General features: G+C 39.9%; 2 protein-coding genes across 3 annotated transcripts; both read right to left on the bottom strand.

Moving 5' to 3' along the window:
• Positions 1–4,013: 4,013 nt before the first annotated feature.
• On the bottom strand, positions 4,014–10,685 carry treh (trehalase (brush-border membrane glycoprotein)). Its single transcript, XM_070906150.1, has 15 exons — positions 10,603–10,685; positions 9,814–9,914; positions 9,580–9,727; positions 9,401–9,488; positions 9,022–9,122; positions 8,771–8,863; positions 8,467–8,583; positions 8,087–8,209; positions 7,927–7,976; positions 7,121–7,321; positions 6,799–7,016; positions 6,258–6,369; positions 5,206–5,318; positions 5,060–5,113; positions 4,014–4,697 (listed from the first exon to the last, which is right to left on the bottom strand). The coding sequence occupies exons 1-15, from the start codon at positions 10,683–10,685 to the stop codon at positions 4,560–4,562; spliced, it is 1,740 nt and encodes a 579-aa protein (XP_070762251.1). The 3' UTR covers positions 4,014–4,559.
• A 171-nt stretch (positions 10,686–10,856) lies between these two features.
• On the bottom strand, positions 10,857–23,637 carry ddx6 (DEAD (Asp-Glu-Ala-Asp) box helicase 6). Of its 2 annotated transcripts, none has more exons than XM_070905587.1 (14): positions 23,541–23,637; positions 22,142–22,752; positions 21,974–22,037; positions 21,133–21,237; positions 19,558–19,687; positions 18,787–18,933; positions 17,902–17,996; positions 17,662–17,784; positions 17,431–17,559; positions 17,066–17,182; positions 16,419–16,482; positions 15,411–15,512; positions 15,094–15,273; positions 10,857–14,052 (listed from the first exon to the last, which is right to left on the bottom strand). In XM_070905587.1, the coding sequence occupies exons 2-13, from the start codon at positions 22,342–22,344 to the stop codon at positions 15,098–15,100; spliced, it is 1,455 nt and encodes a 484-aa protein (XP_070761688.1). In that variant the 5' UTR covers positions 22,345–22,752; positions 23,541–23,637; the 3' UTR covers positions 10,857–14,052; positions 15,094–15,097. The 2 variants fall into 2 exon arrangements, with proteins under 2 accessions (XP_070761688.1, XP_070761689.1); XM_070905588.1 differs by having other exon boundaries at positions 19,558–19,684.
• Positions 23,638–23,965: the final 328 nt, after the last annotated feature.

The following is a 23,965-nucleotide window of genomic DNA, read 5'->3' as shown; positions in this document are numbered from 1 at the left end:
TTCAAGTCCTCACCAACAGCACACTATTGATCTGAGCCAGTCATCATACTGACATCCCACTCAGCTGGATAATGGAAAAATCTGTGTGAAATATTGTGTGCGATTCTCTTGGCTTATGGTTCAAACACAAACAAAAAACATCTTCGAAAACAAATTCGGAGAATGTGATTACTGTTTTTTTTAACCATGTAAAGTGCCTGTGTGCAAAAGGCTTCCATCAGCAGGCAAGGACTCTGTGCCACACTGCAAACGGTGATAGGCTTTTGTGGTGTCCATATTGATTGTATGCCCACTAGAATGAAATGGCATGACTTGGAAAACAAGGCTTATCATCCAATACAACAAAGAGCTCTACCGCCTCATAGTGGCACATTTGGGCAACAGTGCTAAACGTTTTGGACGGGAGGAGGGACATCAGATAGTGAAACTGTGTGCTCATCCTTCTGAGTTGTCTGGAAAAATTCAACAAAAAATGGGCTCGTCTGATCCAGGGAAACAAACATGGGGGCTGTTCCAGTAATTAATTAAGATTTCGGTATATAGCCCTGATCAATTGAATTTTCTTATTTCAAGGTGTATTCACTTTTTCAAATAAAGTGGGATTTAAGGATAATAAGCTTTAAAGGCCATGAACACGTATTTTCTCAATCAGCCGCTTACTCTGAGAGTATGATTCTGCATGAACACTGTTTTCTGCCAAAGTTAGAAAGATTTGTATATTGATTATAGTTTTTATTTTTATTTATTTGAGTCTGTGCTTGTCTCACTGGTTTGGGAAAGGTTCAGCCGGAAAAAGGTGATGCCACATATTTCCGTGCACCAATCAGAGTTTAGCTATTTGGATCAAAATGCGAGTTATTTACTTGTGTTTCCAGCACTGTCAATTAAATCTTATCAAACCACAAAATCCTTAGGATACTTAATTGTTGCATATTTAGTCATGAATATTTGATGCAATAGAGAAATACTTTAACAACAGCTTTTACAATAAAAAATGAGTAATTTAAGGCACAAAGCTGTTCTTAATCAGAGTTAGTTACAATAAGTAAGAGGAGAGAGAATCAGCGTCAGTGGAATATAATTCACACTCCTCACAAAGGGATAGAAAACTTGTGAACTGCATAAGATAGGGGAATTGCTTTTGATGCAGTTTTCTTTTTTGAAAGATTCCTCCCAGTGTCGAGTTCAAGGGTGCAGATCAGCTGAGACAATATTAAATTCTCTCTCACTGATAGCTCTTCCTTCCATTAGATTGGATTTTAAAATCTCCTCTTAAGCAGAAGAAATTCTATAGGAACGATTCCTCCAGAGTTATTGATTATAAAAAGCCTGATATCTCCGGACAGTGCAGAATCAATATTACTAAGCTATCTCATATCTATCTGTATAATGCCTCCAGTTAGCCAATCCTTCCAGTTTAGAGGTCAAGGAGTTGGCCTAATCTCCAAACAATTTAGCTGCTAAGCCAGAGACAAACCAATTTTTTTACGAAGGCCACGGTCATAATTAGTGGAATACATTACACAGGAAGACAAACATGGTCCTTTCAATGAGTTATTGATTAGAGCCTATTGAATGGGAGTCAGTAATAGCTGAGGAACCATCTCTGGCTCTCTGATTCACCATCAGAGGACAGCCAGCCAGCCTCCCTGCACATTCCCATTGTGGGTCTTCACAGACTGCAGGGATATGGGTGGGCGGGTGGTGTGGGGATTATCCTGGCAGTGCAGAGCGGGGCTCCCACAGCACCGAGCGGGACTCAGCGGCACCACGAGGACTCAGTGGATAATGAGCAGTCTTTGTGATGTGTGCTGCAGGGGCTAGTGAAGGCTGAGCCAGGGAACAGTAATGAAGCGCAGGCCTCCGTCTAAAGCCACACAGACATTCAGAGATATGAATCCACCTCTATTGTCTCCTGCACCTTCTTTTTTCCCTTTCGCAGCTGTTTGATTTGATTTCGCACATCATCCTGCGTCTTATTCTTGTTACGGAAATCAGGGACTGCGTTGGCCACAGTAGTATTTTTTTTTTTTTAACATATTTAAGGCCAGAGGTACATGCAGTAAAGAAGACTTGTAGAGATACATGTAGAATTTTAAAGACAGATGAATACATGAAATAGTGACTTGAATAAAACAGGCTCTCCTGTCTTTAACCACATGACTTAATATCTACTTGTCTGTAAACTGTCTAGTAGAATTTCCATAAAAAATAATGAATCTGGGTTTAATTAAAAATGTGAAGCACTTTTCTAAACAAAAAAACAAGTTTGGATGTTCATGCTAGTTTGTATGCAGTCGCAGTTACTGGATGGCTGGTGAGGACAAGACACCCTGACCTTTACTTCCACAACAACATGTAATGCACTTGTCACTGCTGCTTTACAATTCATGGGCCGCCCATGGAACGTGCTTCTCAGAATAACGTCCTCAGATTTGTGTAATTAAAAAGGCGCACGCACAAACACATTGCAGTTTCCCCTCATCGCCACTTAACTGCCGGACAACTTCTCCCACACTTTACAGCTCGGTCTCATTAACTGAACACAACACATTTCTGCTAAAACGACATGGCAATTTGTGAATTATCAAAAGGAGCAGGTTCTACTTGAGTTACTGCTGTCAGCGAGGGCTGAAAACATAATGACTGCTGCCTGCTACTTAAACCTCTCTAAACACAGCATAATACACGCAGCTGCTACTGTATGGGTGACACAGTGATGCGTGGGGGTAAAAAAAAAAGAAAAAAGCCAGCGATATGGCTTATAGATGGAGACTCACAATAGCATGTTACTACAGTGTGATCTTTGGGGTTGCACGGACCGCTGCATCTATTGGCCTTTCTCCCATTTAAGTTGCTCAGTCAATCTGTTGTGTGCACTCATGCTAAGGAGAGAGATGCAGTGAAATCCCTGCTTGGGCTTCATATCTTCACAGCCAAGAGGGATGCAATTTCTTCTTTAAGAAGCAAATTTCTCATTACTTCTTTTTTTGACAACCATTTGAATATCTATATGACTTAATTTCATGCTTGACCTGCATTTCACCATAGACGTAAGCAGAAATGGCAAAGACAGAATGACATGCTTGGAACAATCAGAAATAGCAAAAAAAAAAATGTTGTCTTTGTTTCTTTTTAAAGTAACAGCACGTTTGTGTGAGTTCCAGTCAAATGTTTACTCTTTGACTCTCTGTGGTGTGAGTTCAAACTGGAGTGAGATCATCTGTCATCTAAACACAACGAGTAGACTCTTTTATTGTCAGTGGTTTAACTGTATAACTACGTCAGCCCTCAGGTGTTAAACGCAACATTTCAGAAAACACAACATTTTACAAAACAGGACAAAGTAGGTACCTTCGTCATTCTTAAAGTTACAATCCCGAAGATGTTCATGAAATCAATGGTGGTCGTATTTTTTGTGAAATAGCCATTCAGTGTATTTACATTCAGTAATTACCTCTCTATATAGTAGTTTTCATCGCTAGTGGCGGAGTCCACCATTCCCATGCTGGATTTAAATTACTTTCACATGCACCATCATGTCAGAACTGTATTAAGTTACAATACAGAAAATCCTACTGCTAAACATTAAAAGCTTTCAACTGGCAAAATACGGGGTGGCATTTATTGTGAAGCAGCCACAGGAAACAATCTATTTGTCATCGTGGTTAGCAGTGAGTTGTGTTTTGCATCAAACTGCCACCATAAGGAAAAAAGATAATTTTAATATGCAATGTTATGTTGGGTGTTGTCTAATGCATACTTGGTAGAGGGGTGTGTAGGAAGGTGAAACCATGCCGAAGAAAATAATGAATTTCCGCACACTGTCACCACTAAGTTTATTGAAAATGCAATATGGAGAACATTGCATTTTGTGTGCAGGAATTCATTGCTATATTTAACATGAGATATTATACCAGCATTGCCATCTACAATTCCTTGGTTGACTTGTAAAAATGCAATAAGTGTCTCGAGTCAGATAGTCAGAAATAATAAAGACTGCTATGTTTTAAACAGTTATGTTTTCACTTCACATTTTATTTCTCACATAAGCATTTAAATTCCAACTTCAGTTTACATGCAAATAGATGGTCTCGTAGGGAGTTAAGCTACAGTTCAGCAATAGACTTTATAATTGAATTGGGTGAATAACTGTTTGTAATGTCACTTCAATATCTGGGACAAGTTAATGTTGTGATCCAAGCAGCAGCGAGCACTAACAGTCTGTATTACTGGAGAGAGTCCAGAAGTGCCTACATGATCTGTATCTTCTGATATCACCAGAGATCATTTACCTCTGAGGATGAATACTAAAATATTCATCCAAGGAATTCTTAGTTATGATAAATCATATCCTGCCTCTGCAAATAAAAGTGAACCTGATCATTTGGGATTTAGAAAATTACCAGACTTTGTTAAAATATGCACAACTTCAAGTCTCATTTTTTACATCAATTTGTGTTTGTTTGAAGTTAGTCAGTGGACAGGAGCGATTTCTTGTAGTGAAACCAGGAATAATAAAATCCAACCTCCAGTCAGGCTTCTTTGTCACCTCTGATTCACTGGAGCATGAGAGCGGCTGAGATGACCAGAGGCAGCAGGAGGCCAGAAGACTCAAATCTGCTTCCTGAGGTGAGAGTCGCCCCGTACTGGTGCAGGAGCTGAAGGGCCACGCCATTGGTCCAACCGAAACCCAGCTACAGAAAGGGCAACACAGCAGAGCAAAAGGGATGTTTGTATCTTTATTTAGCACTGTAGCAAAACAGCAAATTACAGTGACAAAACCTAATGACAAAAAACGCTAAAAAATTAAATAAGATTAATTTGTGCTGATATAAATAATAAAAAAGACCCAACAGGGTAGAAAATTATACAAAAAAAAAGAAGATAGACAATGACAAAGAAGTGAGGAGGAGTGAGAGTATGTGTGTACATGAGCATGCAAATGTGTTAAGAAGCAGAAGTGAGGTAGAAAGAATTGATAGGGCTGCATGAAATTAGAAAGACTTGTGACTATAAGCACATTAGTTTTACGCCATCAACACATGAAAGAAAGTACCTGAACTTCATATTCTCCTCCACCACCAGGTTTGCCATCTCCGTTCACATCATACTGTCAGCAGGAAGAAAATTACACATTCTGAGCCAGCTGTGTTATCACTGTGCAACACGAGCTCTGAAATACTGAGACCTTGAAAGACTCACCTTTTCAAACATGGCTTCATACTTCATGTACGCCAACCAGTTAGTCTTGATCCAACGCTGGGCCAAATCAAATGCTAGTTGTTTAGCATCCTCTGACGGCAGTTTGGATAAACCTGGAAATACAAGAATATTTCAATCATCATGTCTTTTTAAACATGAGGATGCTCAAAGCAAAAAAATTAGGTAAGTGACATGTTTTTATTGTGTTGGCTCTGTGCTTCAGCTGATTGGATTGGAAATTTAACAATGCCTTTGAGTTTTAACTGCTCCTGACTCTCTGCCTTAAGTATATTTGGTGAAGTCACTGCCCTTTTTGGTGTGATTTCCGGTAATAAATAGCCAGCAGGACAGTGATCCTAATCATACAGACTAAGCAACCAAGGAGTTGTTATGGCCAAGTCAGTCAGTCACTCTTTGATCATGTGTCACACTTGCTAAAGACCAGACCAAAGGCAAAAAACCTTTGAAATAAGCAAGAAGTGAAGCTGGCTGCAGTACGGGCTTGGCAGAGCATCACAAGTGTCAGCTGATGTCTGTGATGATGACTTTATGTAACTCCTGTGGAGTTTTTGACCACTGGTTGCACAATGGAGCTTTTTACAAGAGGGTCCCTGTTTTGTTTGTACTATACATGATACACAGTCCCGCCAATGGTTTCACGTTTCCACTGATAGACAGAGAAACGCAGCAATGTGCCAGTGAAGGTAGAGATGATAACAATGCTGGTTTGAACCTTCAAAAAAATGTTTTATGAGAAGGAAAAACATTCAACATGTTTGTTAAGGATACACAGAATGCATTTAGTAACACTCAACGTACATGTAATTTGGATTGTTGTCAAGGAAACTCCACAGGGCACCTTGGTGTGGATGTCGATGCCTTTGGGTTTAATTTGATGGTGTTTCTTTGTTTCATTTCAAATCCATATGCTGGAGTAAAAGCCTTTCAGACATTATTATGCAAAGACAACCCAGCAACATGTTGAACAATTAGTGAATCATCAATATGGCTTTCAGGAAAGTCCCGTGGTGGCAGATCAATTATAAACCTACCATCGATGAGCATGTGTTGCAAAGGAGGCCATGCGTTAGGATAGTCCCATTGCTGGCCAGACTCTCTCAGCGACGTGGGAACTCCATTGGAGAACTGGAGAGCACCACTCCCCTGTACAGACATGAAAAGCAAGAGCAACCATAGTAGCATGCATGGATGAAACCACTGTAGTGTGTGTGCGCCATCTGCTGGAGCAAATGAGCACAGTTCATAAAGCACATACTAGGTGGGCTTCTGAGCAGAGGGAGGGTTCACAGCTGAAAATGATGGTGAGGAAATAAATTGAGCAACAGTCTTCCTTCCCTCATCAACTGTTAAGAGGCAACTGAAATCACATTTAGTCATCGCTTTTTGTAGTCAAAAATAAGGTCAACACGTACGTGTAAATGTATTGCTAATGGTTTTTTCTTATTAAAAGGAACACGAAAAAAAGGTCTTTGGGGAAATATCAGAAATGCTAATCTGGTTGGACCAACAAAATGATTCTTCCACATTTATTTGTGATTTGAGACCACAATGAAGCCTAGAATGTCCACCAACCTTCAGATACTGTACTGCCTTCTCTCCCATCTCAAGCCGAGAATAGCACTGTGCCCAAACAGGTGCCAGGTTGGAGGGGTAAAACTCAAAGTGTTTGGAGTGTGTCACCAGGTTGTAGTCAAACCAGGCTCCCCTCTCAGCATCCCACAGCACAGTCTCTATCGCCTCCAGTCTGCGAGCTGCAGCCTGGTGATACGGTGCAGCTGAGTCACCATCACCTGTCAGGAAACAGCACATCACCGTTATGTAACAACAGTTAGGAGCTAAAAGCAGTGTGCAGACCAAAGTTAGTGCCAAGGTCAAAGGCTGCTCATACACTCACCCAGTATCCTGTGAAATGAAGCAAGAGTGTTCTCAGTGAGGCACAGCAGAGCGTTGAGGTCAGTAGGCAGGATCTGACTGGTGCGGGTCTCTCTGAGGGTGCCGTTGTTGTGGCCGTCACCATCTATATACCAGCGGGATGTGAAGTCCCAACCAGACTCTGCACCCGTTTTCAGATCCACCCACAGCTGCTCCTTACGGTCTGAGGGCAAGAAAAAAAACATGAATTCACGAGTAGAGCCACAACAAATAAGCATCTAAGATATGATAATTATGCATGTGTGTCTTGTTTGTTAACTGGATGTGGAAAAAGTGAAAAATATGCAGCCTCTGAATAACAAAAGTGCATAATAAGCGCTCAAGACAAACAATTAAATGTCTCCTCCAAGGAGGAGGAAATAACTTAATGACCTTGAGTGTTTGTTATTAACAAGAAAATATATTCTTACATAAAAGGGAATTCACCCATTTAGCGAAGAACAACAGAGTATTTTTCCTTCAAACAGCTTTTCTTAAAATTGGTGGTCAAATTGTTCAGCGGCGATGTGAAAGAATGAATGTGTTTAACATTAAATATTCATTACAACATGGTACTGAGGTATTTTCAGAGCAAATTTGTTTTGCACAGATAATCCTTGAATCCAGGGGAATGTATTCCACTTCTCTGCTTAGCAGCAATTATAAACTACAGTATATTCATTTTGCTTCTCTTTCATGGAATAAAAACGGCCATAGCTGGGTAACATTTCTTCTGATAAAGGGAGATTCATTCAGCCACCAAGAACATAAACACTAATAAGCAATTACCATCGGTGAGTCCTTCAGCTAATTCCAGATCATCTGTGTAGGATTCAGGCCTAGAAAGAACAGGAGACATGCTTAGTGTGGGTCAAGGCACACCCCACCCTACAATACCCACCTATCTTAAATGTGTTTTTCTATTTCACTAGCTTTGTTTCAGACATACCTGGGCAAGCCCACCTGCACATGATACCGGTTCAGTACATGCTCTGCCCCATTAACTTTCACCACCACAGAACGGTTCTGCATCCAAAACCGGTACTCCTGCTCCAGAGCTGGTAAAGCCGCTCTAAACCATGCAAGTTCGTGCAGACAGCAGGGAGCAATGTTTTAATTCAGACTACTTTTCACAGTCCTTAATATCATTACACACAAACGTTGCGGTGTCACATTCTAATTAAGCAATAAAAACATAACACCAGAGGCACAGAGAGACACTGACGTCTTGATGTTTAATATGCCCTTTTTTCTATTCTGGAAGAGACGCGGGGCAGCTGAAGAATGATCATGTGTCTGGCAGGACATCAGCTCAGGCCTAAGTATCACCTGAGGAACTCTTTATCCTTGGTTGCTTGATAGTAGCTCTCCACCATTAGAGTGAGGAATGGTGGCTGACTGCGCCTTTCATAGTAAATCCGCCCACCATTTGGAATGAAGCCATATCTGTAGGAGAGTGATAGAAAAAAATCTTTTATTCCACAAATCTTGAAATCCCCCCCGAGAGCTCCATATCCAAAGTGTACAACTTAGGTTGCTTAATGACTCATTCAGAATGAGCCTGCTGAACTACCTGCAGCGAGCTGGACTTTTTCTGTGTGCTATGAAAGATGAAAGGTGCTTTGAGGCTCACCTATTGACGAGGTAGAGGAAGTTTTGAATCATCCCATAGGCTGTGTCTGTCATCTCTGACAGCAGGAGCCCATTGATGACCCAGTAGGAATCCCTGTTGGACACAGAGCAGCTCACGTCACTGTCTGCACATGGCACCTAGGTGGGCTCCCAGCAGGGACCCCTGGCTGGGTCTGGCTGGGATCTCTCCTCACTCTGACCTGGTGAGCTCTCAGACAGGCTGCTGAGAGACAGGCTTCATCGCTCACTCACCAATAGTAGAGTTCCCTGAAGCGCCCCCCAGGCACAACGACAGGATGTGGGGTGTATATCTGCGAGTAGAGCTCTGGCTGATCTTTAACGCCGGCGCGGATCTGGAAGAGAAATCATCTTCAATTTGGAATCTTTTGACTGAGTACACATGCACGTGGGCGCTTGGAAATACATACTGCAACATCGCCTTTGCCCAACCAACCAAACAAAACCCAAAGATATTACATTTACTGTCATTGAAGACTAAGAAAAGACTCACATTCGAGAAACTAAAACCAGTGCATTTTTAGCATTTTTTCAATTACCAAATTCATTTTCAATTCATTTTCTGCCAATCGACTAATCAACCAATCGTTGGACCTCTATTCATTATCATCACCTTTCTGCCGAGAGACTTCCACAGATGATGTATCTTTTCAGCCCAGTTACGTAGCTGTTGGTCTGCTATTCCTCCCAGGAACTTTGGCCTGCATATAAAAATCAGCTCATGTCAACCAAGTGCAATTCAAAAGGATACAATACTATCCGAGTAGGAGTCCTCTAATAGCTGGACCTCACTTGTCATGCCAGTCTGGTGGAGTCCACGACTCAAACTCTGTCCCTGGTTTCTCAAAGTATGTAGTGAGGAACTCCTGCAGTTTGGCAGGCGGGACACTCATGTTTGGCGATTCATGTGAAAGGTTGCGAAAAGCCGACAAAACAGCGTCTGCAGGAAAAGACACATGGAGCAACAACAGCAGCCACGTAACAGACAACATGAAAAAACAGATAAATGACTGACCTTTGCCTTACCTGGAGTCTCCCTCAGCTTCATGTCAACAAAGTATTTGTCATCATCAAACAGTTTAGCTGTCTGTACCTGGTGTAAGATGGGCCCAGTGCAGTATATTTCACTAAAATTAATCATAGTTATGAATTATTAAACAGATATGAAGGCCATATGTGTATCAGCAGAATACACCAACTTCAGGTTACAAAGTCCTGCTGGGAAGCAATAAAATCACATCACTGTCACTAAAAATTATCAGGTGAGAGCGAAGGTCTGCTGACAACTTAATACATGCTAAAGGAGTCACAACACAAATACAAGAAACGTCTGTTTGCTGGCTGCAGTAGGTGGTGGATTCAACGTTTACGAAAAACAACAGCCCTTCCAGGAGCTCAGCGGCAGCAGAGGGCTGATGTTATCCCAGTTTGCTAAACAAGAGCAAAACAGCTCAAAGCTGCCAAGATAAAAGTCAGCATTTCTTGCCATCAGTGATTTCTTTTTTAGGAAACTGAAACTCATAGCATGCAGGAAAACCATGAGTCATTTGGAGGAGGCGGCATCCTGTTATTTTATATTGCAAGCATTACAGTAGTTTTATACTGATCAAGTATTTTGGTGGCAAATTAAAAATAGTTTAAATTTTAGATTTAGGATTGTTTGAAGTGCATAGACATGTTTTAGATTAACTGGTCTGATTTACAGCCATAAAATAATCGGAACCTGTTTATGGAACCAACAAGAAGAAAGAAAGACGTCTCAATGTGGTTTCCCTTTTATACAAAACAGAAAACACTTTGAGTCATTTATCTCACCTGTCACATGGTGGTGGGAAAGCGCTCTTTACACAGGCAAAGAGAGCCACTGACGAAACGCAAAACACCATCAAGTTATGCATCTTGAGCTATAAACCAAAGTGGCATCAAAGTACGACTAAGAATGCAGTCTGAGAACGGTTTCCAGGTCATGGTTTATATTAAGACATAAAAGGAAGAACATACTGACACCTAGCTTTTAAAGAGCAGATAACAGCACACGGCAGTGGTGGCCAAGGACAACAAAAACACAATAAATTTCAGTGAGCTTTATTTTTCAACAAAATTTTCAAATCGTATCCAATAATATTCATGACATCCTTTAAACTTAAGTCCATCGTAAAATTAGCTTCACTGAAAAATCTGCCAATTAAATAACGACCAAATTTCCATCAAATAAAAGAAATGAACTCAGGCTTTAAATTCTTCACTTAAATTTGGCGACTTTTTAAATAAGGTGTACTCCACTTGAACATCTGGTAGAAAAAAAAAATCCAAATTTAAGGGCAACTTTTTCAAACTTTTTTTATACCCATGACCATAACTTTGGATCTTTAGATAATATCATCCCGTTTCTGCAATGCCCAAAGGCTTCTCCCCATGGTTTTTTGTTTACTGATGCATCAGTTTTGAGAGGAATCCCTAACGGACTCCTCTCACATCCTCCTCCACACAAAAGTGACGGGACGGCCAAATTGTACACAAAAGCTGTGTTATCATAAATGTGTCAGAACTATCTAGAGGATGAACATGTGCATCAGGGCAGCAAGAGCACTAATTTAACCACCCCATAAATTTAAAAACGACCTTAAAGAATGAGACAATTTAGTTACACAAACTATCCAATTAGTCTCCCAATCTGAGGCAAGATGCTCTTGTCTCAGTCTTTAAGGTTCTCAAAATGGCAGCCACTGGCAGTAAAGCAGCATCCCGTGAAAGGTAGCAATGCACTAAATCTTGAAGGATGGTTGATTTTAGCCTTGAAAGCATTTGCTGTGGTGATTACTGCCAGTGGGCTGACATGAAACAGACAGCTGCCAAGTGCCTGTACAATTGGATCCCTGTTCACTCAACTAATGCTTAATTTAATTTGGATATTTTTAACAAATACAGCCCTCCCACCCAAACACTGAGCCAAAACAGCCAAATTAGATGTGCAAGTACTTAGGGGACAACAATAGTACTGAGGGAACAGAGATCACAGTCCTAACCAATGAGAAATAAAATGGAAATCTTAAACCTATCAACATTATCTTTTAAAAAGAGCTTAACTTAAATGTGCAATAATACTTCTCATTGATTAGAACAGTCAAGAGAGCATCTCACCATAACAAAGGGGACCTCATTTGCAAGAAGGTTTCAGCTGAACAAACAAGTGGTCAGAGGACCTTAATGCAAAATAAGGTTGTCATGTTGCATAAAAATGCAAAAACAAACTAACCCAAAATATCAAAGCAATAACGGGCAGAGAAATAAGCCATAAACTCAGCAGTCTGAGGTGCCCATGTTATCTTTTAAACAAGCAGTCTGACTAATAGTAATTTTGTAATCCTTCATGCCCATTCCCCCTCCATTGCCAATTTTTTTTTTTACGTTCTGCACCACCATACACTTCTGTCTCACTCTCTTGCTCATCTGGGCATCATGAGTGTACAAAAAGCAGTGCAGTCAGTGTTATTGCCTGAACCCATCTCTCTGTGCGTTAAGTGCAGCCCAACCTGCGCAGGTTGTTTTAAGTGAGGCATCTTTTGTTAGCTGGCTTTAGTAAAACCAGCTAACTTGCAATGCACAGAGAATGAATTCCTGCTACATTTTAGGTCAGATGGTTCATTTTGATGCATTCGGCAGACATTCTTCAAAAAAGGGGGAAAATAAATCCACAGCTTCCTCCTCAACATTTGTGAAATAATGTAGCTGTGCTTAAAGAGCACATAGATAAACGTAACAGCTAATACCTCCCCAAGAAAAACAAAATTCTCTGCCAATTCAGCTGCACTGCAGCACGTAGTACTACTACATGATAGAATATTATTTTCTCTTCCAATAACAAACACTCATTCGAACTGGAGATCTTAGAGAGTGTCTCAAGAGTCAGTTTCACAAGTTAAGGCTGGTGACAACAAAGAATTCATTACTCAAATGCACAAGCTTAACAAAGCCATCTGTCTAGACTGAACACTTGTTAACACTGGTAGCAGGAGAATAAGGGCAACAATTTAAACAATCTCCGTTTAAGTGCGACTTTGAAGAAATTTGGAGGGGATAAAAGATTATCAGTGATGAACTCTGCCTCCAAAAACATTTCATGCACAAGGTAATTTAAATGTTTTAGATTCTAATAAATTCTGCAATTTCTAAAATTATAAATAAATTCACAGGCCAATATTGCAGATCAAACAAACTGGCAGTTAAGGAAACAGTCTCCAGTGCTAACAAGAGAGAAGGGGGGGAGCATTTCAGTTTGTCAGCCAGCCTTTTGAACTTGTTTAAAACAATCTTAAAATGAAGGTATATACACAAGGTGTAAGGTGCACCCCACATGTTGGCTGCACGTCTCGCAGAATTAAGTATGGCCATCCATAGGAAGGTGAAACACAGGACAAAAGAAAAAGCGTTCCCTACAATTAAACTCCACCGAAACAGGAATCCTCATGACTCATGATGTTGAGAGGCTGCCAATTCATTTTTAGTGTTCTGAAGCTGAAGACAGAGGAAAGGGTTTGGGTCTTTTAGAAGCACATGCTTCTTCACAAGCAACTGGACAGTCTGGCTGTCTCTTGGAAAAAAATCCAGCATCTCTGTCCATGGAAAATCCAAGTTTGTCCTCATTTATCAGCCAGACTCAAGTGCAGCTAAGCCAGCAAAAAGATAATTCAGACCAGCCTCCCTCCTAATTATCTCCATTCCTTGCAAACAGATGACCCTAACAAAAAACAGTTATGAATTCACCTATGTGGTCGGACATTAAATTAGTGTGACAAGTTTTCAATTAGGTGAACGTGAGTGTGTGGTATGATGTGAGCAAGATGGCTGATAATGACGGGTTATTACTTTAGAATGAGTTGAACTGCTTGTTAAGGCACTTGATACAAATTGGTTAAAACTTCCAAAATAAAAACGTGGAGAATGGAGGGTGACATAGCGGTCTGTTGGTGCTGGCTTTGTTTCATTGGTGGATATGAATCGTCACGATGTGCATTGATATATTTTCAACTTGGTCCCACGCTTTCCTCCCGGTGCTTATGTCTTCAGGGTGGGGTGGTGCAGCACAGAGCCTTGTAAAAAGGCAAATGAGTTCTTCCGAAACGCGTCCATCAAAATACACATTCCTTATGGTGGCATCCAAAAAAGGAAGACAGACAGAAACTGTACAAAAAAAAAATCTCCAAGATGGGGAAGGGGGGGTGGGGGGTGAAAAAAGGTACAAAGGGGAATGGAGGATGGACTGATCTGTAGAGAAGAATGAAATTAAGTTACACCAGATTGTATATCAAGCAACTGCGTATCTTGAGCCTCATTTACGTTAGTAAACCCATTGTTACACAACAGTCTAATTTGTAAGTGTTCAAATGAACGCATTTATTTCCAATGTATTACTCATTCCTGCATACTGAAACCATTCACACACGGTCACGTGTCCTTTTATATATTACTTGTAGCCTACAATCAGTCTCAGACACACACACACACACATATATATATATATATATACATATACATATATATACATATACATATACACATATATATATATATACATATACATATATATACATATACATATACACATATACATATATATATATATATCATACATTTCATTCAATTTAGCCATTGAATAGAGGAAACATTGGTATGATTATGACTAAAGATGGTCAAGACAAAAGAGTACTTTTGAAGCTCAACTAGGGTTTAGCGATTGGGCATATATATTGAAGTGTATCGCCAATTGTTTTTTGGTACCAGATAAATAAATACTTCTGTTGAAAAAAAAAGTCAAAAGGGAAATCTAGGGATGACATGATAAAGGATGTCCCTCTTGCAGCTGGTTGTGACTGAGTGTCTGGTTCAAGGACACTTCAGGTCGGACACCTTCTGTTAGGCACAACCTTTCAAGTTGAAAAACTGCAGCCTTGTCACAGCACAGTAACAGCTGCATTCAAGGACAGTTTTAGACAGGACTTATTGCTCATTTTCCTACGTCTTTCCTGTCTCATAGCAATGAAGATTGTCTTCGAAATATTTCTCCTAATTTTTACTTGGCACAGCCTACTGTGCCAGTGCCATTGACCCAGCATGTCCAATAGCAGAACACCAGCACAGAAAATGTGACGCCTGCCATTAATCAGTGTAATTATAAAATCTCTTATACCGGCCTGTATATTTAAACGGTTACATCTACATCAAAGACAGAAAATGGGAAAACAGAAAAGCTGTTAAATCATCCTGAAAGAGGAAGTACTTGTGCGTATTGGCCATCTGTGTACTCACTGGCTCATGGCTTGACTTCTTCACCACTCTCACTGTGGTACTCTGCCACATATAGGCTCTTGTCAATGATGCCAGGGATGGGCTTGATCTCTGTTCCAAGCTGCTCCTCAATCCCTTTCAGGTTGAAGCGGTCATCATAAGTGATGAGGTTGATGGCTAGACCCAAGTGTCCAAAGCGGCCTGGATATTAAGGATGTGAGGGTTCAAATTATTGTTTTATTATTATTATTATTATTATTGTTTGCTATCTAAAAGAAATCATTGTACAAGTGAAGAGGTTGCACAGTCGAAAAACAAGAAACAATATGGGCTCTTACCAGATCTACCAATGCGATGAAGGTATGTTTCTCCCAGCTTGGGAAAGTCAAAATTGATCACAACATTCACAGCTTGAATGTCAATTCCTCTTGTGAAGAGGTCTAGAGGAAACAAAGCAAGAAATCAAAACCTACACAAACACATCTGGAGCAAAATGTTAATCATCTGTAAAATGAGAACTTTGAGAAAACACCATCATTACAACCTACATGGATCACTACAAACTGAAACTAAAAGATGTGAGCAATACAGAACTCTGTTTGCCACCAACGTAACTGCAAAATACGTGGACACACCTGTGGGGCAAGTCTAGTCTAACCAACAAAGCATGTGTGTGCGAGTCTCACTTTCGTTTCACTCACTTTAATCTAGCACAATCCTATCATGCTAGCAAAACCCTCCCATTACCAAAGCTAAGGCCAACAATACACTCGAAACGAAAACTCTCAGGCAACATGAGCTCATTGTGGTCAAACTGTGGCACCTCATTTGGCTTCAGTGCGCTCAGGCTGGCTAGCTAAACTTATCAAAATGTTCTCTTTCTCCCACCATTAGGTGGGTAATTCCAGTAAAAAGCAGCCAAATCTGGTTTAGATCTCTATGCATCCCAAAGCCTGAAATGTAGCATCATGCCATCGGCATATGATGAAGCTTTAACAAATGTTTCCATTTTTTGCAAGCAAAGAGCAGCTTATTGTACCGCGCTACACTCACTGCTCACTCTTTGTAGCTGCATTGTACATGTACATGCACACTAAAGGATCTAAAGTTTTGGGAGTAGCCAATGACCGACCACTTGGGTAACTTAGGCTTCTCACACATGACATGACCTGTACTCGCTGCTGTGCTGGACACAGAGTCAGTACCATTAGCTCAGCTCAATGCTGACACGGCATAACATAACTTATGTAAACACTGACCTACTGGTTGCAACAAGACAGCTTCTAGAGTATTTCAGTATTTTCTATTTGTAAAATGCAGCAGACGGACATGGCTCTGCCACTTACCAGTGCAGACAAGATTCCGGCAGAGGCCATTTCTGAAGTCGTGGAACACTCGGTTGCGATGCTCCTGGAGAGCAGAAAAGAGAAAAGTGCATTGAGATGCCACATTTGCTCACGTCAGCATCTACTTCACATGAAGACTAGAACACACAGCAGTGGATTCTCCAGTACAACACATTTTAGTTTTTTAGCTTTGGAAAAGCAGTGTGTAGCTCTGTTATGGTCTGTAAAACTTTGCAAATGTCCCTGCTGAGGGATTGATAAAGGATTATCTTACCTTTTCTTTACTTTAAACTATATAAAGTACAAGTAAGCCGCAAAACTAGGCTGTAATGTGAATACATTTCATTCCATGTAACAGCTGATGACAAATCAGTGCAAACGATGTTTATACATGTTGTCCAGTTACCCAGGTGTCAACAGGACCGTTTCTCATCGGGTAAAAACTGGCAGTGGCAGCAACACTCCAGAAATAGAGCATTGGTGTGACCTGTAGCAGCACATCATGTAGAGGCACACGCAGATCTACTTGATGCACCACTTTAATGCACACTGAAAACAATAGTAGCAGCTGTTCTGGCATGCATTCATCGCCACCTGTATGTTTTGGTCGTAAAGCTGGTATTTCTAAGGCAGTACTTTGAGCTGACCTGTCTCATCTTGGCATGAATGTAGAAACATGAATAACCAAGCTGGGAGATCTTCTTGGCAAGGAGCTCTACTCTCTGAGAGGAGTTGCAGAAGATTATAGACTGGTTGATCTGGAGCTGAAACAAAAAAGGCAGTTGATCCTGATGAAATCAATGTTTGAACTGTGAGGTTTACAGCCATTTGTCCCAACAATAAACATTTCGAATGTCCAACACAATAGAAACATGTTAAAAATCCACCCTCAAAGTTTGCAAGGCCACTACTTGCATTAAAAGCCTGCAGTCAACTTGGCCTTTTACAGTTTCATGACACAGCTGAGGTTTATTAAAAACCAAATCATTAAGTGCAGAAAGGCTAAACTTACCCTGGAGAACAAGGTGTTAAGGCAATGGACTTTTTGCCTTTCAGTTACATAAGCGTAATACTGAGTCACACCCTTCAGTGTCAGCTCCTCCATCAGGTTGATCTCATAGGGTTTCTGCAAGTGTGCATTCTACAAAGTAGGTGAAGACAGGAATGGTTATATTCAGGTCCGGCTACAGATTATGAAGGTTGAAACAAGTACTTAAATTAAATATGAGGGAAAAAAAGATACCATAAACTTCTGCACGCTGAGAGGAAAGGTTGCAGAATAAAGCAGAATCTGCCTCTGTTTGGCCAGAAAACCCAGCATCTCCTCCATCATAACCACAAAGTCCTGAGACAGGAGCTTGTCAGCCTGTTGAGCATAAGGACATGCAGGCTCAAGTGGCTGCTTAAATTCTAAAGTCACAATTGTTTATGTAGAAAAAGCAATATGGATCGAACAGAATGAAAAATGAACCATTTAACTCACTTCATCCAGAACAATCATCTGCACTTGATTGACTTTGGCCACTCCTTTTTTGATGAGGTCTAAAATCCTCCCAGGAGTGGCAATAACCACATGTACTGTAAAATAAATTTAACATTGTAAAAATATAATTCTATATGATACACAGCATTTGCACGAAAGAATAGTAGCTTTCAGTGTGGCATGTGAACGTACTACTTCAGGGGAAATCTCCATTATTTGGCAGTACTCACTCAACCACAGAGCACTGTTTTGATTGGCTGCCATATTTCAACCATCAACACTCTTTGTCAGCCAATATTTTAGCTGTACAACCACCAGAAATAATAAACAACAAACCGATGGCATACATTATCTAGTCATCAGGACACATTATCTGATACTCTATAACAACAAACAGTGTAGGTAATACTTGGCCTTAGACAAGAAGAAATGAACCACTTCACATTGTGGTTTTGTGATGTGGCCAGTAAGTTATAAATAAATCACTTAGAGAGATTCATATTGCCAATATTCAACCAAAGACAACAGAGCCCCTTCATTATCCGTGTTAGATACTGACAAGATCATAACTCCAGAGTTCATGGATGAGCCAGACTGACATCCATCATCTCGGCCTCAACATACATCTACTGTGTGTTTATAATAGTCTTCTGCACAGACCTCAGTGCCCAGAGTTATAAATCAGGAATTCCGCTTTAAATTATGTGATGTTTTCATGTTTCTATTGAACAGCCCAGACACATTCATCAGAATGGTTTAGAACAAAAGCTTAAGAACCAACATAACTATTTTAGTCATTAAAACGTCATTTAAGATACATAACAGTATTTAGTATGAAGACAAAGCATGTATCTCAACATCACACAATTTGTGTAAATTGTTTACCTGTTTCATCGAGCCTCATGATGTCATCACGTAGGTTGGTTCCACCTGTGGTTGCCATTACCTTCACTCCACCCATGTGTTTACTGACCTGGATACATATTTGGCTTACTTGCAGAGCCAGTTCTCTGGTGGGCACTATGACCACAGCTGAAAAAACAGAAACGCTCTTGTGATTCACACATTTACTAAAAATGAGCCAACTTTGTCCGAATTTGGACACATGAACAAAGCTTTTCCAACCCATATAAACAATCAAGTCACAAATACAGGGAAGCTTCACGCACAATGTTACAAAGACACCTTGATTAGTGTTTTTATTCAGGCATTACATAGTGCCAACAGAAAGTTGTTTTACACTCAGTGGATGATCATTTAATTAATGTTCACTTACTCTATTTGAATATAATCATACAAATAGGACTGCAAATTATGTAGCAATTTATTTTCATTATCTACTAATCCTATGAATATTGTATTTACTATCACAGAAGGCTACGAAAACCAACAAATATACGCACTTGAGGCTGAAATTTCTGCTTGAAAGAACGATTTAAATGACTAAAAGATTATTATAAAAAATGTGTGACTAAGTACCATAAGAATGGCTGTGAATGATCATCAGTGATGGGTTTATTGATTTTATTCTCATTTTGTCATTTTTTACATTCCATCACAACTGATGAATTGACTTGAAATGATGAGTGGTGAAATGGTGAGAGTCAAGTGTGAACTTTCTGACATGTACTGTGAGCAAACTGGCAGAAAACAAACCTTGTATGCAGTCCTTCTTCAGGTCAATGCGTTCAAGTAAGGGAATGAGGTAGGCTCCACTCTTTCCCGTGCCATTCTTGGCTCTGGCCAAGATATCCCGTCCTGACAGTGCAATGGGAATGCTTTCCTCCTGAGAAAAAAGCAACAACAACAGATTAATACACAATACTGCTTTTTATGGCTGGGTACAGTCAGTGCATTGTCAGCACATATCAAATCTTGTCCAGTCTAACAAAATATGTTCAAACATTCAAATCAAAAGTTTGGTCCCTTCAAGTAACATGTAGAGTGACCAGATGAAAAGCAAAATGGCAATATTTAAAAACCCCTTTCATTGGCCACTCAGTTACATGGGTCTAGCTGAATGAGTCAAAGAGCATCAGCCAACCCTTCTTCACGACCCTCCTCCTGACCAGGGTTGGACGCTACTTTCGCAAAGCGCTGCTTTGGGCTTAAGCATGTTCATTTTTAGCAGGTATATTGTTTACCATGTTCACCAACTTAATTTAGCATGTCAGCATGCCGTTTGTTTATTTGCACTAAACACAAATTACAGCTGAGGATGATGGGAATGTCATTAATTTTGCAAGTATTGGAAATAAATTACATTTTAACCAGATGATGGCACTACGGCAAGTCAGGTGTCACAACAGTGATTACAATTCATCCTCTGGGGATCATGAATGTCCACACCAAATTTCATGGCAATCAATCCAATAGTTGTTTAGATATATTTCAGTCTGGATCAACTGACCGACAGACCGACCAAAGACCAAAAGTGTCAACCTCATGGTGGCGCTACAGGAAAATTCAACTACATTGTCTGTACACACTTTGTGCCAATCCAACTTGACATTGTGATATAGCATGGAACAAGTAAAAACTCTGACCAGCTGGTGAGGAAAAGTCAGGGGATCAAAGTCATTAAAATGTATACTATAGGGACAATAAATGCCTGTACAAACTTTCATGGCAATTAATCCCATTGTTGTCGAGATATTTCAGTCTGGGCAGATTGACATTGCCATGCCTTAGAGTCATGCTTTTAGCTTGGCTAAAAATATTTAAACTTCAAGTGTGGAGGCTCATTTTCTTAATTGCTGCATCACCCAAGTCTGACTTAAGTCTAAACCTAATTCTAACCCTGACCAATTTATAATGCTTAACCCCCACACTAACTCCACACTTTCAAACAAATCCCCACCGTTAGAATTAACCTTTAACCAGACATTAGAACTACAATTCTATCACATGAAAACCCTAAACACTACATTTGAATAAGACATTTAATTTTTCATTACATTGACATTTTCAGTGTCACCAATGTTTGATAGTCAAAAAAAAGGGTAGACTGCAATTATGTTTACTGTTTAATAAAAGTGGTATGTCATATGTTAATTTAGCATTAATTTTGTATCAAAGAAAAATGTGGTAATGCGTCATGGTACTGGAGTAGCAGCCAGGATTTTTCAAATACACCCAACTCTATAATTATCAAAACATGCACTTCCTTAAGCATAAAGACATCTTGTCGAGCTGTCAAAGGGATCAAATCTGAGTTGTGTCTGATTGTACCTGGATTGGAGATGGCTTTTCCCAACCCATCTCAAAGATTCCCATAAGCAGCTCCCTCTTCAGGCAATAATCTTCAAATTCATTGCCTTTAGTTGAAGTCACATCCTGTAATCATAAAAACTATAGATTAGCACCTGGTCCACAAGATGTAAACAAGAAGTAAACTCATGGGGTTGTAATCTGATGGATTATGTCCCACGGACAATAAAAGGGGAGGGAATTTCAAAAACTAAAAATTGTAGACTGTCAGTCAATTTCAGAAATTGAAATTCCAATGAAAATATGTGATTTTAGAGCTATAAAAACAATATAGAAATAAAACCAGTTTAAACTAAAATCTGTAAATTGCACAGTCGAGTTGTAAGTTTCTCTTAGAGCTAAAGTAGAAGCTATGTTAAAAACACCAATCTGACTGCTGCAACAACTCCAATGAAAAGGTTTTTATTATAATTATAAGTACAACAATGGCATTCTTATAACTATGCTTTAAGTATATGATTTATGAAATAGGACCATAAGGCATTTACTTTTTAAATTAATTAACATTTTAGCACTCAACACTTTCTTTATCGTAATAGTATGTAGAATAAATTCCCGCTCTTCATAAAAATAGCCAAGTTTAGCAGGATTTACTAGCATGGCTGGAAGAGCTTTCTGGAGCAACACTGGCTTCACATTGTGAAGAAATGCTTAATGAACACAGTTTAAAAAAAGACTGAATAACAGTGCCATAACAAGCAAAAGGACACGTCAAAAGGTACAAGGAACAAGGATCTGCAATTTCTACTTCCAAATTTGTATGACCTTTAGCTCAGTAAAAGGAGAACTATCTTGTACCAACCGAAGTTTTCATCCTCATGTCTTTTGGGGGCAATTTCAAATTCTTCTTCCAGTCATCTCCAGGTCTGAGGAGAGTAGAGTTTATGTAAGATACAAAGAACTGGCAGTAATAATTGTGTCAACATGCAGTAAACATTAAACACAATGTTTCTAGTATCAATTAACTTACTTGATGACAGCATTAGTTGTAGGTGCAGGCTGGGAATTACCATTGTTGATTGCACCTTTCATCTGGTTAAGTTGCTGTTGTTGAGGGCCTCCTCCACCTCCACCTCCACCTGGTGCTCCAGCAGGCTTTACTGAGCCTCTGAGCTGTCCATTCTGGTTGGACAAGCCCAAGATCACTGGGTTCTCTGTTCTGGTGGTACTCATGTTTACTTATTTTAACTTTTCTGTTCCAAGAGCAATGAAACCTCTAACAGTCTCTCAATGAAGTGAGTCCACTCTGCTGGGACCACTCCAATTTAAGATCGTCCTTACCTCTTGAGACTTTAATATCCAAATGTAAATTGTTCAAATATTTTGTCTCAGCAGGTTCCTCAACAATAATGCTTGTGGACATCAAGTGTCAAAAAAAACAAATTATTTTTCAATGTTTAGAAAACTTCTCATGGATTGTTTGTAAATTAGGGCTTAGCACTGATGTAATCTGCCATTATTATCTGGAAAACCATACACCAGGAGGGCTTAGCTAGCTTTCAAGTATTGGCCGACTGTTTAGCTAGCCATCTTGTGTAGCTTCACTGCGCCGCTGCGTCCTTTCTGAGGTTTTTCCAAACCCTGAAATACACAAGACACAATGTTCCAAACAGCATACCCGACGAAGAAATAACATTGCAATTGAATGACGCTGTGTGGTAAAAGACAATATGCTTTATTTGGAGGGCAGAGAGACCTAACAAGTAGATACCTAGCTGATCAATAACTAACAGTAGATGGCTGGCCTAACGTCAAAAGTTAGCCGACACAGCGGTGGATGGTAATGTTATTTAGTCAACCCTTGCTAACAATGTGGATAAAGCGTTGATATAACGTTACGGAAAGTCAAATCCAAATTCTTGGATTTCTAGTACTGTACCTAAGACTGTGCCGTCTGGGTAACGGAAAAACACCTGGATACATGACTGCCCAGGAGCATCTTCTGTCTCTTTAATCCAACAAACTAGCTAAGAGGGAACTGAGATACCCTTCTACTAGCCACCGACATCTGGCTAACTAGCGCATGAAAGCTTTAGCTGTTGTGCTGTTTCGGTTATCAACGTTACGATGCCGGATTCAGAATATTTTAATCCAGTCGGTATGTTATAACGCCAGTGCAAATACTTGACACCCTTTCCAATGTTAGCTTACAAACAAAACAAGACATCCACCATCAAATAATTTTGACGTTAGCTAACTCAGCCGAGGTGATTGCCGTGCTAGGTCTGCTAGCAAGCTAGGTTACCATAAACTGGCTAACGATGGCGAAATAACAGTTAACGCTAATAGTAAAACCCATCACGAAATAATGAAATATCTGGTGAAGGACTATCCACAAGTAGAAATAGTTTAGCTGTACATGCATTTACCTTGAATGGCTGAAATAACCGGTTCCCTATGCGGTGTTTGTGAGGTGTACTCAATTTTTAGCTGACTGCGAAAGAGTCTCGTCAACCAACCGTTCAAGATGGCTTCCACTCGTATTTGAACCCGCCCCCGTCCAACTAATCAGCTGATTTCATTTCAAATCAAGGATTTACCTTTAAGGGGTTCCATCAATATACTACTTTCACACCTAAGACTTAATGTTAAATTACTGCATCCACTCCACTGCACCTATCGAGCCCGAGTCTTTGTTGGTATTTGAGCACCGTCAGTGTTCTTTTTGACTCAAATGTATGTAACTTACATTCAAGTACTTTCTAAACATTAATCTTCTCTCCTGTTCAGGATTAATGTCACCTCTAGCTGAGTAAACAAATAACACAAAAACATCATTTTGAATGGCTGTTAT

Source organism: Enoplosus armatus, chromosome 5 (assembly GCF_043641665.1).
Source record: "Enoplosus armatus isolate fEnoArm2 chromosome 5, fEnoArm2.hap1, whole genome shotgun sequence".
In the NCBI taxonomy this organism is placed as follows: domain Eukaryota; kingdom Metazoa; phylum Chordata; class Actinopteri; order Centrarchiformes; family Enoplosidae; genus Enoplosus; species Enoplosus armatus.
This window is presented reverse-complemented; position numbering and strand designations above follow the sequence as displayed.